General features: G+C 40.6%; 1 protein-coding gene across 1 annotated transcript; it reads left to right on the top strand.

The window, feature by feature from the left end:
* Positions 1 to 1,128: 1,128 nt before the first annotated feature.
* On the top strand, positions 1,129 to 15,298 carry b3gat2 (beta-1,3-glucuronyltransferase 2 (glucuronosyltransferase S)). Its single transcript, XM_060872590.1, has 4 exons — positions 1,129 to 2,266; positions 7,029 to 7,173; positions 11,099 to 11,247; positions 14,713 to 15,298. Exons 1-4 carry the CDS (start codon positions 1,727 to 1,729, stop codon positions 14,797 to 14,799), a joined length of 921 nt encoding a protein of 306 aa, XP_060728573.1. The 5' UTR covers positions 1,129 to 1,726; the 3' UTR covers positions 14,800 to 15,298.
* The last annotated feature ends 213 nt before the right edge of the window (positions 15,299 to 15,511 follow it).

Genomic DNA, 15,511 nt, shown 5'->3' with positions numbered 1-15,511 from the left:
AATGAGAGGTACAGACAGCATAGTCAATCACACCATTCATGAGGATACAGAAAATCTTTTTTAAAGTGCAAAATTACTTTGGCATGAAGAGCACATTGCTATTGGATGGTTGCAAAAATACTATGTCTTTTACATAGTGCCATCTTAATGCATATATTGTTTCATTGAAATTCAATAACTGAATTAACCTAGTCATGATCATAATGGATCTAAATCCTGTTCTGGAAACAGTGAGCATGACGCATGTCTATATCCTGTCTCACCTCAGATCTCTATGCACAAACATATTTGCCCACTCTTTCAGACCTAAAGCAATCTAGCTTAGTCAGTCCACCTACAGGGATGCTTTTGATAGGTGGGAGGAAACTGTAGAACTCAGGGTATACCTGCATAGAAATGGGAAGAACATGCATAAGCTTTGCATAGACAGGATCAAACCAGCGACTCTAGAGATAAAGGGATGCTGCCCCATCTTGATACCATTAGCAATATTCTCGAAATTCCTGATTCCTTAAATAACTAATCAAAGCGAGATAAATTAGCTGTAAAATGAACCACAATGATTGGGGTGGTCATCTAAATTGAAAGATTTATGAAACACAAGATTTATCAAAAGTATATACCGAGATTCCTAATATTTAACAGGTTCAGTCAGAACACCTACACCAATTTAAAAGCACAGAGGCTAGATGATTTATGGTCTACATGAATTTCACAAAAAGTAATGCATTTGTATTGTGATTTAGCTGGCAAGACTTATTTCCAAGGTGGGCCCTGTGCACCACGCACCTAATAATGCATCTATTATATTGTGCAGCCATATTAATGGTGAAAATAGACACACACAGAGCAAGGTTCAAGGATTAGTTTGATGCTGTAGTTATTGTAATTAAGCCTCACTGCATGAACGCGTTGGATAGTGCCTATAAAGGCAAACTCAGATAACTGTATAGAAATATAGAGGGAGTAACAGTGGCAATTTAGAGCGTATTTAATCCAGTTGCGTCTCGGCGAGATCGTTTAGTATTCCGGTCAGGTCTCTCTCTCTCTCTCTCTCTCTCTCTCACACACACACACACACACACACACACACACACACACACACACACACACAGACAAATAAAGAGAGTGAAGTCTCAGTCCCTCACATGACAGCGCTGTTATTTCTAAGGCAGCAGCAGCAGCAGCATCACAGCTGGACCTGCGCACTGCCTCTCCGCTCAGCTTCAGAGCTCAGAAGCGCATCTCAGAGGAGAGATGGAGGCAAAGCCAGCTATGCGTTTAGGGACTGTTTTCTGTGGATTCAGTTCAATATTTGTACCCGTTGTTTGTTATTCGTGCCGTCGCTTTCAATGCTGGAGGAATCATCATTAGACCAATTAGATGAATCGTCATCTAATGATCAGCGGAGGAATATGTCGTTTTTGTCTCGCTTTTGTAAGAGGAGACTGGAAACTGACAGGATGCTCTGAAAGCTGCTGTAAGAACTGCATGATACTGAACGCTTGTGGAAGCTGGTGAAGTGGAGAAGAGAAATAAGCACAAAAAAGTAAATTCAGTCTCTGTTTTAAAGATGTATTCTAACAGATACTAAGAGACTAGATTATGTTAGATTTATATTACATTAAGTACTTATTAACACCCCTTCCTTTATGTACTTGTGTTAAAATAACCTAACTGAGATGGATTGGTGATCCTGCGTCTAGGGCAGCTTCATAACTTAGCCATGATGAAGTCCATCTTCTATAGTCGCTTTTTCATTCTGCTTCCGTGGGTGTTGATCGTCATCATCGTGATAGACATCGACACGAAGAGGTCCTCCGTGCGCAACACGGCGCACTCGTACCTGTCCCGGCTGAGCAGCGCGCCGCGGCGGGATGCAGTTGTCCATGCGCTCAATCGCACCGCGCCGCCATCGCCACTCATCTACGCCATCACACCGACGTACAGCCGCGCCGTGCAGAAAGCCGAGCTCACGCGCTTGGCCAACACGTTCCGCCAGGTCCCGCACTTCCACTGGATTGTGGTTGAGGATTCGACAAGTCGCACTGAGCTCGTGTCGCGCTTCTTAGCGCGCGCCCGCGTCCCGTACACGCACCTGCACGTACTCACTCCGCGCCGCTTTAAACGGTCCGGGATGCCGCGCGCAACAGAGCAGAGGAACGCCGCGCTCTCGTGGCTCCGTGCGCACCGCACAGCCACAGACTCCGGAGTGGTTTTCTTCGCCGACGATGATAACACTTACAGCCTGGAGCTTTTTGAAGAGGTAGACATACATTACGTCCCCAAACATAAATTCATTCATCGCTCAGTTTAATAAAATAATCACTCGTAAGAGTGGCTTCATTGTCTAATGAGTCTAAACATCATCTAAATTATGTTGCGTTGTAAAACTGGCATTATTATTGGCATATGGAGCTATTCTGTTTCCGAAACGTGGGACCAGCTTTATATCCAATGCCCTTTAACTGTGATTAAAGGTTTTCTCCCTTATGCACAATTTTCCAAGGTACAATTGCATGACTTGCAGACTTAGAATATTCAGTAGCCGAAGTCTTGGCATGTAAAATTGTACCTAAATATCTTGTGGTGAAATGTAATGAAGATGCTTGGTACAGTATGAACCATGAAAAATGAACAGCATCGTGTTATAATAATCTTTCCTTTGTCCATCCATGATTCACTCAGCTCTTAACTGGAGTTTAATCTTAACTGTTTTCAAGACAATTAGCTAGGTTGTACAAACTGCCAATCAATTATAATTAAACGATCAATCCATTAAACAAGCCTGCTGTATAAAGATGTAAGCTTATTTGATTTAGCTGGAAAGCTCAATAGGGACAATCTCATCTGACTATACAAAGTAGATTAGACAGTGAAAGCTTTGGAATGGCTTTAGTTTGCTTTCTTTGGAAGAAAATAGTCTATTCACTAATGTGCAGCAAGATGAAGTACTATAAAACAGCAGGAAGGTTTGCAGGATTATGAAAATGATCAGCCAGACAGGAGTAACTTCATCATTTTTAACAGTGCCAAAACTCAGGGGAGATCATAGTTGTGAGAGGAACATCAGGGACTATATTCTAGATACTATGCATCTGTGTATGGTTTGTATGTCTGTATGATTTGCCATGCAGAATAGTTGGGGGGGGGCACGGTGGCTTACTGGTTAGCACGTTCGCCTCACACCTCCAGGGTTGGGGGTTCGATTCCCGCCTCCGCCTTGTGTGTGTGTAGTTTGCATGTTCTCCTCGTGCCTCGGGGGTTTCCTCCGGGTACTCCGGTTTCCTCCCCTGGTCCAAAGACATGCATGGCATCTCTGGAAAAATTGTCCGTAGTGTGTGATTGCGTGAGTGAATGAGAGTGTGTGTGTGAGCCCTGCGATGGGTTGGCACTCCGTCCAGGGTGTATCCTGCCTTGATGTCCAATGACGCCTGAGATAGGCACAGGCTCCCCGTGACCTGAGGTAGTTCAGATAAGCGGTAGAAGATGAATGAATGAATGAATGAATGAATGAATGAATGAATAGTTAAACGGAATTCATGAAAATTGTTAGATCATGATATAGTTCATACTGAGAATGAAAGAATGAATGAATGAAGGAAGGAATTAAGGAAGGACAGAAGGAATGAAGGAAGGATAGAGGAAATGAATGATTCAAAGCAATGTAAAATACATTCTCTTCTTGGAACTGATCTTGGCTTGCCATCCTTTCAAATTAACCAAAGGTGCTAGAGCTCCCCTGTGGTCCTCCTAGTTTAACCCCAATATAAATCCTCTTTGCCTTAATAGCAGATGTTCAATCAAAATGAATGAAAGCCATAGATGAGAAACATATTTAAAAGAGCCTGTCTTACAAAGCATTGTTAAAAAGACCATTTTATTAGATGACTGTTATCTTTCAAAATTAATCAGGCTATGGTTTGATGGACTAGAGAGACTTCAACTTGTTAGATGCATATTTCATACCTCAAAGAGAAATTGGCCAATTGTATGATCCTGGAAATCACATCAGCTTAATTACACTGCCAGTTCAGAAGTGTGAGTGAGCAGCAAAAGTGTCAGTAAGCTGTGGGATTCAGAAACTGAAAGTTAGAAATGTAAAGATATACTGTATCAGGGATCTCAGAATCCCTGCAGTTCACTTTTAATGCTTTAAGTAACTTGCTGAAGTAGATTTTTGCTGCCAAAACACTGTGAGTTCTTGAGTATTGTATAAATCACATACAATTTGTGATAGAAAGAGGATACATCCAAGGACTCTACGATAAATAAAGTTAGTGTGGCCAGAGCCCTTAATCTCAGAGTCAAGTTGATATCAAGCTGAACAATTAAGCAATTAAAGCTTCAGTTCAGGTTAAGTACATGCAGTAATATTGAAGAACACAATCCCTGTCCTGAATGACAAGTAACCTTTTTTGAGGAATTTTTTTTATAACTCTTCTATTTCAAAGTAAAATAAAATAGGTAACAAAAGTTAATATGACCATAATACTAGAAAAAATGCTCAATTATTCACAATTCACATAATAGAAGAGAAATATAAGAAGCGTTTTGTATTTTCTGTTAGCTGTGTTAATGTAGTGCAGTGTGACCACACTGATAGGCAGCTTCGGTTCCAGGATAACGGAAGCCGCTGCACATTCCCTCAGTTCAGATTGTTCTGTCATGTTGTGTGAAATGTCACGGTTCATCGACAGCCTGTGGCTGAAGGCTAGAGAACTTGCCGCTTAAAATTCCAGTCAATTAACAGACATTCAAGGTTTGTGTTAATACAAAGTTAGAGAAATGTGCAACAACGTCAAAAGCAAATTGGAAAGTAAAAACACCTTTTAATTCATTTAATAAATAAGGAAAGTGTAGTGAATGAATCTGCATTCTTAAAAAGAAATATGTTTGATACATTTAACACTGAAATAACTCCTTACTTTACTGTCTGTCCTGAATTTCTGCAGAGCACAGAAGTGGAAAGATTCTGTTGTCTGTAGAATGCATAAACAGCTGAACAGGAATTTCTCATATATTGCTTCATCTTTTCAACATCTCTTGCTCATACTCATTCTTCCTCATGCCTTTCACTTTGATCACAGTCCTGTTTATTTCCATCTTCCCACCCCGCCGTTCTATAACCCCACCCCACTCTAGGCTGTAGACCTTTATCTCATAATTCAAATCTGTCATAGCTCTTACGTTTTAATATCTCAATATCAACTGCACATTCCTCTTTTCCTGCTTTAGACTTTATTCTTCCCATTCTGCCTTCTCTTCACGTATTATAGTGCTATATGCATTGCCTTCCAGATCACTTTTCATGCCACAGGCCTCGTAAGAGTGAAAGACTCACTTTACGCCATCAGCAGTGGCTTTGTCCTTCGAGTCCTGCTTTTTCTCCGCCGCCTCGTCTCTTTCAATTCATTTTCTCAACACAGCTGGACACGAAGTTGAGCACATGGAATAGACCATAAAGGGCAAAACATAACACTATTGTGCTTATGAATGCAGCACTGCTCAACATGAGTGCATAAAACACCTCAGGCTTGATTTGGAGCACAGCAGTCTAAGTGCCTTATTATCACTGCTCAAATCAGTCACATTCATAAGAGGCACCTCCTTCATTATGATTACCTCAGATAGCATTGGCACACTATATTATATATTCGGGTCTTTTCTGTCCTATGGGGATGAGCATAATTTCAACTTTCAATTTGACATTTAGTGGTATGATGGTGCTGTAAGTCGTATTGGTGCATTGCAGCTCAAAAGTCTGAGGTTCTGTTTGCATGGAGTTTCTCATGTTCTTCTTCTGGTTTCTCTGCTCATCCGACTGGGAGAACTGGACGCTCTGAATTAGCCTTTTAATGAACTGGCATCCCATGGTGTACTCCTCTTGGGACTGACCAAGAGTCTAACCAGAATAAAGCAGTTGCTGAAAATAAATACATTGCATTCTGTATGCTGATAGAAATCTGATGCTTTGTTATTCTTGTTTAAAATGTTTCCTTAAGATATTAGAGATTTCTTTAGCAGACTTGAATATCTGTTGCTCTTGCACTGTCAGGGTTATGCGTTCTTAAATCTGAAGAAGGAAGCCACTGATTCCTTAACCAGACTGCCCTACTCTCTGACAGTGATGAATCCAGCTGCATTTGATGATGCATGTCGGAGCTGCTGTAGTTGATGAGTCATAGGGATGATTGTGCAGCTGCAGGCGTTGATGTCCTCACTACGCTGGAGAGTTCTCCGGCTCTCTGGCTTTGATTTAGACCCCATTTATAGAGCCCCATTACAGAAGAGAAGCCTTTGAAAAGTCCCTAGGAGCAGATGGGAAGGGGGTGGTGAAGGGACGGCATTAGAGCCTAGCTGCACAGACACAGCAACACTCTGAGCATGAGCTTCAAAGATTCCTCCAGCCCATAGGCATCATTGTCTGACACTTCACAATGCCATGTACTATGCTTACACGAGTAGCACAGCCATTAAATATTTAATGCCTTCTCTGACTTTTTAAGTAAAAAAAAAAAGCTTATTCGTACACTCCTTGAATTCTATCCCAACTTTATAGTGTCTTTTCTCATCTAGCGAAAAGAGGAAAAAAAAGATCATTTAGCTTTAGGTTGTTTTAATTTACACCAGCAGAAAGCTACCATCAAAAATATTATCTGCAATATAAACAGTGTGCTGTGTCAGGTGTGAATGATCTTATTGCTTTTCCAGCCTCACAGTGGCTGCAGATGGATGAGGTTATTCAAAGTGAAAATGAGTCCATGTGCTGTAATACAATCCCACAGAAATCCTCTCTCATCTACTGAAATTCAATAAAAATAGATGGCCTCACTACAAGCACCAGTAGACCAACACAAACAGTATCCAAACATTTTCTATCTAGAAATGAATTTTGCAGTCCCTACAGGAAAGACTGGTGAAGTATTTGCTTGCTGAAGCTTTTTATTAAACATAAATTGTGTCATAGTCATAGCACACACATTGTCTCTAAAGTGTATTTTATGCTTTTTTTCTTCTCCTCTCAGATGCGTTCAACTAAAGGAGTATCTGTATGGCCAGTGGGACTTGTAGGGGGTCGCAGGTATGAGCGCCCCATTGTAGAAAAGGGCAAAGTGGTGGGCTGGTACACAGGCTGGAAGGCTGACCGACCTTTTGCAATCGACATGGCAGGTGAGACTTGTCAAGGATTAAAAAAACCTTAAGCAGTCTTTTGCCAACATTTAACACATTTAGTAAGTTAATATATTTTATCCATCACTATATTGAATCCAAACATACATGAACACACATTTGGCTAGCATCACTGTAAGACGTATCATACCAGTCCTAGTAAGGAAGTTGTGTCTCCGTCTTTTTCAAATTGCAAGAAGTAAGAAGGTTCAAGTCATTTGCACAGTGAAATGTGTGATGGAGTAGCTGGTAAAATCAGTCACAACCTGACTAACATCTTGCTGTTATTTAATTTGGCACTGTTTGAAGGTAAAGTAAAAATGTTTATACACCTTTTTTTCCTCATGAGGAAACCATGTCCACCTCCTTCTCCTGATAAACCAGTGTTGTATAGCATGTATTTGCATACTGACATGCTCATATATTACACAACTTGCTTATTGTGTGTTCGACACTAAGCTTGTAATTCTATAAAAAAAATGTGAAACAGTGCCACTGCTATTTATTACCCCTTCACTAGTCTGCTTTTTGATATTAACATCCCCATAGGATTAAATCATAATTTTTATATAATTTTTTTTTAGGATTTATATAAAGAGACTGTTCATGCAAAAGACTGTGGCAGTGTTTTGAGTTCTTCAGGCTGTATGGTTGTTTAGCAGTAGTGCTTGTACACAAAGATCACGACATAAGTAGGTTAGCAAGTTCTTCACAGAGCTGTTTTTTTTTTTGCATGCAGGCAACAACTAAATCTATACTCAGAACACTGCCATATTTCATGGTCCTCGGTGCAGTTTGTTGGTTATGGTGCAGAACAATTCAAATAACTATTTATCATACCTCAAAGGATAGATTACTCTCCAAATGCATTTGGAAATAATGGCTCTGAGCCGCAGATCAATCATAGCCGACAGGATGCTGACTCCCTGAGAACTAAGGGGTGCGCTTAATTAATGTCCATAATTACTTCTAGAAACAAATTAACCCATGACTACAGTAAAAACACTTCCGTTGCAGGGCATTAAAGTGTGAAGCTCCCTGTGTTTCTGCATTCTGCTGATTTACTGCACTTCTGTTGGAATAGCAGCAGCGAATTCTAAGGCAATGTATTAACATCAGTGTGGCAGGAAGGTGCTGACACGTCTGAAACATGCAGAGTGCCAGAGTTCACATACTGCAAACTGAGGAGGATAAAGAGAATGGCAGAGCTTCAGACATACAGCGAGAGTGAGAGTGCGAGCGAGAGCAGCAATGCAGAGCAAAGCAGAATGCAGCGGAGAACTCTCCAGGCTCCTGCAGTGCCTCTGGATGTTGTGCTGTTAATTAATGCCTGATAACAGGAGAACGTATCATCCTTGCCTTTCTTCTTGCCCCCAGTCTGCTTCACATCTGTATTTTGAATATTTTCCTCTACCCCTCCCTTCTGCTTGCTCCTTTTCTTATCTCTGGATCAGCCACCTGTAACATCATCATCAGTTTAAGATTTTGTAGAAAATTCTCAAAAACCATTTAAGCTTCATGAGCCAGAGCTATTACACTAGCCTCAGAACAAAAGCAGAGAACAATGAGGTGAATTTGGTATTCCTGCTGTCTGGGTCCTGCAAAGAACAAACACAATAGCAGGATAAGGACGTCCCTCCTCACCTCTCACTGCGTTCAAGTGCAGCTCTCACCTGAAGAGGGGCTCAAGTGTTTGTCCTAGCAAAAAAAAAAACCCTTTCTAATATAAGTCTGGTATTTGCCATGTAGCTTTACTTATGTAAGAAAAAAAAGTCTGCATTGCAGCTACACAAGGTTTTGCCCATGTGACTCACCCCAACCTGTCTGTGTCTAAGGCAATGAGTGGGCTGCATTAGCACAATGTGATTTTTTTTTTTGATTGCTCATAGCTGCAGCCAAGCAAAGGGTGCACACAGTGCCTGTGCCTAGAACACTAAATCTGGAGAGGCCGTGAACACTGCTGAGTGTATGGAGGGCAAAACGGAGCAAAGCTTTCATAAAATATAATAAATCCTTTGCCTCTAAGTTTGATCAAAGTGTCTGTGATATAACGGTGCACTTGTACAAGAGTCATATCAAAACGCTAAGTAGTTAAAAAAAAAGGCTAAGAGCATTAGATGAAAATTGACTGACCATCATCTATTAATAAACCGTAGCAAGGCTCATGAGAGAATGTACCTCGAAGCGCTACTTATAGAGCAGGGACACAGTTGTGTAGCTCGGTTGAATCTCAGCCTTTCTGCTGCAGTGAAGTGACTGTCGCTGTGGGGGTGGCAGAAACCCAGGTGGCTTTAGCTAAAGCACAGGCGTCCTAGAAAAATCAGCCAGTACCTGGGATAAAAAACACAACTGAAGGCTATATTTCCCGCTGGATTTTTATTTCCCTGTTTAAGAATGAGACTGTTTCTATGCAACCCACAATGCAATCCTTACATAGGACTGAAGTCTTTGTAAGCGACTTATATGGATTATTATAGAGTATTAAAATTACTCCAAAGAAATATGAAGAAGGTAAATGAACACATGCTAGAGCAAGGCAACAAAGACACTGTGTGGATGTGGATGAGCTTGTGTTCAGAAACTAGCTGAAATGAAAACACAGGAACGTCACTGAAGAAATAGATGCAGTAAATATGCACTATAACTACCTCTAACAATAAACAGACATAGAGGTCCAGATGTTTAGTTAGGTCATGAAGGACCTCTATGTCTGAAAAATAACTTGCTGTATACTTTAAATGAATACTCATAGCTTTTAAAGATCAAGTTAAATCTGGTTGGCAGGCAGAATGTGAAAGACCGATAAACAAGGCAAAGAGTTTCTACCTTGTGAAAGGAAAGGTAAAGGCAACCATGTTAGATTCATGAGGCCTGTGGAGGACAGGAGTTACCAGCACCCTGATAATAGGCAGCAATGGGCAAGGGCTAAGTGTAAAATTAAACTGTTTAATATCTCAAATAATGCACAAGAGAGCTTCCTGAGCTTCCTGCAGGACAAGGGTGTAAGGGCAAGACTGGCTGCTGCAATGCTCAGGGTCAGTCTTGCACTTTTGACTATTTTAATTTAGTAACATGAGCTCCAAGCACTGCCCTACAGCTCACCTTTACTTTTCCCAATGCACCCTTCCACCATACATCAGCTCCTGTTCCCATTTAGATTTTGTGTGGCAGACCTTAAAGTGGTAAATAAGATATGAACCCTTTTCTAGGTTGCAGGTAGTCTAAAAAGTGCTTTCTGTGAAGTCTTAAGGGTGGCTTCTAAATGGAGGGAAAAATCAATTGTGTGTGTGGGGTGGCAGAGCTGATGGTAGGAATGAGACATGTTTTATTTAAATTATAATACATAAGTGTATAATAAGTTCCCATTATAATTAGCACCAAAGGACATAATGCAAGTTTTAAACATCAGCAGGAGAGGAAAGAGACCTGCAATTAAATGTAATATGATGGCAAAATGGAATCTAAATGTTAAACACAGACAGCAAGACAGGATGTCACTTTTAATAAACAGAGTGTCGTACGTTTGGTTTCTAATGGTAGCCAAGAAATGCTTACTTTCACAGGAAGAGACAATTTCACTATTATTACAAAGGGCATTACTGACATTACTCACAACTAACTGTTTATATGTAAGAGAACAAATATTTTCTAACATTTAAAAGATGGGACATAGTGAGCTTTTTTCAATAAAGTGATAATTTTGTACTCTAAAAAACTCATTGTATCACAATGTGTGAATGTCTTTTGAAATTCTGTAAATGTTTATGTAAATGTGAATAGCTGATCGGCTTCCAAGCTGCAAGATGTGTACAAAAGTGTCTGAGGCTACCATGACTTTCACTTAAAGAATAAAATTAGGGAAAATAAAGTCTCCTAGCAGTAAACTCAATCTTCTCATACATCTCTACACTTGTCACTGGCTTAGGCTTTGCCGTGAACCTCCAGGTGATCCTAGCTAACCCACGAGCTCTGTTTAAGAGGAGAGGAGCCAAGCCAGGCATGCAGGAGTCTGACTTCCTTAAACAAATAACCAGGCTGGAGGATCTGGAGCCAAAAGCTCGCAACTGCACACAGGTCAGTACCAAACTCTACAGCATAGAACATAAAATACACTATATGACTATACAATGTTTTAAACTCATGGTATCTTAAGTATGTGAGCCAGCATTAATGTATCCAGTGTTAGAGATTTAAGCACTTACAGTATGTACATTGCTCTGGATAAGGGCGTCTGCCAAATGCTGTAAATGTAAATGTAAATGTAAATGTAAATGTATGTGGACACATGACCATCATTGACTCTATGTGGGTCTTCCTCAAACTTTTGGCACAAAGTTGGAAGCACAAATTTATCTAGAATGACTTTGCAAGCTGTAGCAGTTCCCTGTATTGGAACAAAGAGGCCTGATCCAGTATCACTATGCCACTGGAAGAAGTTGTGGTCTTCTTCTAGGCAGAAGGGAGACAAACTTCCCGCTTACATCTTCAGCACTTTTTACAAAGGGACAATAAAGAGTGTTCTGACCTGCTGTCTCACAGTGTGGTTTTGGAACTGCACAGTTTCCGACCTCAAGGTTGTGAGATGAGCTGAAAAGATCACCGGGGAATCTCTACCCACTGTCGATGTCTCTCATAACAACTGCTGCTGGTGCTGCCAGTCTCACCCATCCTGTGAACATCTGGCAGAAGGTACAGGAGCATCTGTGCCACCACCAGCAGACTCTGCAACAGTTTCTTTCCTGAGGCAGTCAGATAAATCAACAGCCTGCTGTCTCCCAACACTCAAATGGGCTAGTCAGGCACCTAACCCAGTATGACTCAATACCACTGTACTTTACAAAGCTGCACCAGGCACTTCATCACTTCACTACTTCACCATGCAGTCCTCTGACACTGTTGTGTATTTGTACTTTATGTAGTTGAGCATACTGTTTTGTTGCACTGTGTTCCTGGAGAAATGCCATTTCATTCCAATGTATACATTCTATATAGATGAATGACAAATAAACCCACTTGGCTTGGCTTAAAGACATGGCTTGACAAATTTGGTTTGGCCTGAACAGCTTCCTGACTGAGTGCATCAACTGGACACTTTGGGGGTGAATGCAGACTGCATGCTGGAACTGCATGAGTGGAAAATGTTAGAACTGCATATTAATGCCCATGAGATTGCAAGAGGATGTTCAGCAAGCAGATATAGGTGTGATGGTGAAGCATCAACATACTTTTGGTCATACAGTGTAAATTTATTGATATCTGAATCAGTGTCTGATTGGTAGATCACTTTTTTGTACCCATAATCCAGCGTAAACTAATCATTTTTTTTAATATTAGTGAATCCTTCAGACTTTTTTTTTAGTTCAGAACTTCACAAGTATTTTTTGTATATAATTACAATAAGTGGCTATCTATAGCTTTCACACTAAAAAGTGCGTATTGCAGGTTGGAGTATTAAAGGGTCATCACATATGTCTGGGCTGGTAATATCCCCTTACGTTGGGTGTAGGCCTCTCACTTCACCTTGTCTCAGAGTAGCTTCTCTTCCTATCCCCTGCATGTCACAGCTATTGCCATAATCATTATCACCTAATTATCCTAATGGCAGCAGTGCTGGGGTTATTAATAGTGACTATTAGCAGAGCTGACATTACCACTAATCACCAGCGCCAGCCAGTGGAGGACGCACCTCGTACAGCAGCGTCTTACACTGCTATCATTATCAGTCATAGCATAAAGTTTCCATATTCAACTTAGCAAAGATCTAAAAGCACAATTATCCTGTTGAGCTTCATAAAGTGAATACTGGACTCAGCAGAACATCTCAAAGAATGCTGCAATTGACGGATTATATTCAAGAAACATAATGGCTTTAAATGACTGGATTTTAACACACTTATTTTAATAGATGACATTCAATTAAACACTCAAGAAAAAAATTAAGGCAAGACGACTTTGTCTTGACATTCAGGGTTCAGCTCACTCACTGTCAGAGCCGTCTATGAGTCTGTGCATCCAAGAAAAGCTTTACACACAACTTAAGAAAAGGTCAAACTTCTATAAGTGTTTTAAAATCATCTCTGGGATGACAGAGAACAAGCTGTACCACAGACAGGTAGGCAGCTCCTAGCATGCATCTCAACAGGAAGGGTCGTGATGCTGGACTGATTGGCCTGGTTCAGAGACTCAACTGAGCAATCAGGAGATGGTGGATGGGGGTGGGAGAGCAGAAGAAGCAAAAGAGGAAAGGCAGAGGCTGAGATTGACAGTGAAATAGAATGGGTGAATGAAGGACAGTGTGACAGATGTGGAAAGATGGAGGTTGAAGGAGGGCAGAGAGCTAAAGAGTGAACAAGCTTGTGCTCTGAGAGAAGCCCTTTTCAGTCCTGATTCAGAGACACTCCTGCTTATTAATGTCTATATGCATCTCACTCTCGATGTCTAGAACCTGCCAACCTAGCACACAACACAATCAATCAGATGCTTCCTCCTCTCTGCAATGCATTCAGCCTTAAAAAATATTTCAGTCTAAAGCCTCATCAAACTCAATAAATGCAGCTCCCAATATAGCATAAAGTATATATATATATAAAAATAAATAAATGTAAACTGTCATAGACGTAAGCTACAAAGTGCCTATAATTAACTGTTTAAAGTGTAGGTTGTAGCTTTGCCAAGATATCAACATCCAGCTTCTGTTTAGTTGGAATAAAGTACTGCTTGAGATAAAAGAATGAATATCCCAACTATTTTTAACTAGATAAATTAACTAATAAATTAACTAGATAAAATAATTCTTAAGAGTTACTAAGAGTTAGTAAACGCCTCTTGATTTTCTGTCACCATTTTAAGGGCTAGCTGTTGCGCCACAGCTGATGCACAGGATTATAACATATGCAGGACAACGACCAACAGAAGTATGCCAGATGAACTGATGTCAGAAGCATACTATAGAAATAATCGATTCAAACATGACTTGATGCCTTCCCCTATACCAGTCTTAGTCTGGGCAGACAGTAATTTAAATGTTTCAGACACACTACTAGTGCATGTGCAGATAAAGTGAGGCTTTACACCTAAAAGCTTTATTATGCAAACTTAAAAATGTGTAAGCTCATTTCTCATACAAACAGCATTGGATAAAATACCAGAAAAATAGAATTGTAGGTTAACTGAAATTTTTTTAGCATGTCTCCCATGGATATGAGCTCCTCATCAACCTCAAGGTTGATGTCACATCACTGGCTGCTGAATTAGTCTTGTTAGATATGCAAAACAAGCCAATTAAAAGTACCATGTGCCTTGGAAGTGACTTGTCACACCTGGGTGAGGCTACATTAACAGTACACACACAGCTGCTTGACTCTCACTTATAATTAAGATTAGCTGCTACAATAGGCCAAGCAGCCTTTATGCCTGAAACAGCACCACTGAAGGGTTACTGCTGTAGATGCTCTCTGACCTTCATTTTCCTCCAAACCTCCTTACAATTGTTGATGCTTGTTGATGCTTCCATTCTGAGCAGATGATTTTCTATTTCAGGTCCTGGTTTGGCACACCCGCACAGAGAAGGTCAACCTGGGCAACGAACCCAAGCGACATCAGGACTCTGTTCTGATTGAGGTCTAGTGGACAGGACTGGTGTGGGAAGCAGTGTCATAATATATTGCACCAAATAGCCATGATCCCTGGTACTTTCCCAATTTGTGTCAACCTCTGGACTGCTAACCTGCTGATTCATGCTGGAAGCTGTATGAACTCTGATGTCTATGTCACCTAACTCAACACTCTGGACCATCCAATTTTGTGACCTTATTTCTGGCTGTATAAATTGGCTGGGTCTCACTTTGTTAATAAGAATACCCCATCACACTGAGGAAGCATACTGGGTTATTATTAAAGAACGTTTAAACCTGTATCATGCGGCACAGCTGTCTTCACTGGCTGCTAATAGAAACTTTTACCTTAAGGCTGAAAAGAAAATCTGGAGTGTCAACATCTGATGAAATCATCATGATAATTCACTGTCTTTTAGAACCCGGAGCACTTAATATAAACTTGGGACCAGTTGGAGAACACTAGGTCTATGAAGCAGGAAGCATCTGAAGAAGATGCCAGTTTTTGGAGAAAGAACATGACTTAAATGTACATTCAGTGAACACTTGTAACTGTAACTACACAAGTTTGTTGTATTTAAGCAGTTATTGGATAAAGCTTTCTGTATAAAGACTTTATTGCCATAAATGTGTTGCTATGAGCTTAAGAAAGTGGACATGAAAGATCCAGGGCAATGCCAACAGCCTGAACCCAGAACTACAGAAGCAAGCCTTCAGATTGCAAC

Source organism: Tachysurus vachellii, chromosome 6 (genome assembly GCF_030014155.1).
Source record: "Tachysurus vachellii isolate PV-2020 chromosome 6, HZAU_Pvac_v1, whole genome shotgun sequence".
Taxonomy (NCBI): domain Eukaryota; kingdom Metazoa; phylum Chordata; class Actinopteri; order Siluriformes; family Bagridae; genus Tachysurus; species Tachysurus vachellii.
Note: the sequence above shows the minus strand (reverse complement) of the source record. Positions and strands in the feature narration are given on the sequence as shown.

Bases quoted from the DNA above. Each gene is read 5' to 3' on its own strand.
- b3gat2 (XM_060872590.1), top strand. From the start codon at position 1,727: ATGATGAAGTCCATCTTCTATAGTCGCTTTTTCATTCTGCTTCCGTGG. The intron at 2,267-7,028 runs GTAGACATACAT...TTCTCCTCTCAG, and splicing joins GCCTGGAGCTTTTTGAAGAG to ATGCGTTCAACTAAAGGAGT. The intron at 7,174-11,098 runs GTGAGACTTGTC...TCACTGGCTTAG, and splicing joins TTTTGCAATCGACATGGCAG to GCTTTGCCGTGAACCTCCAG.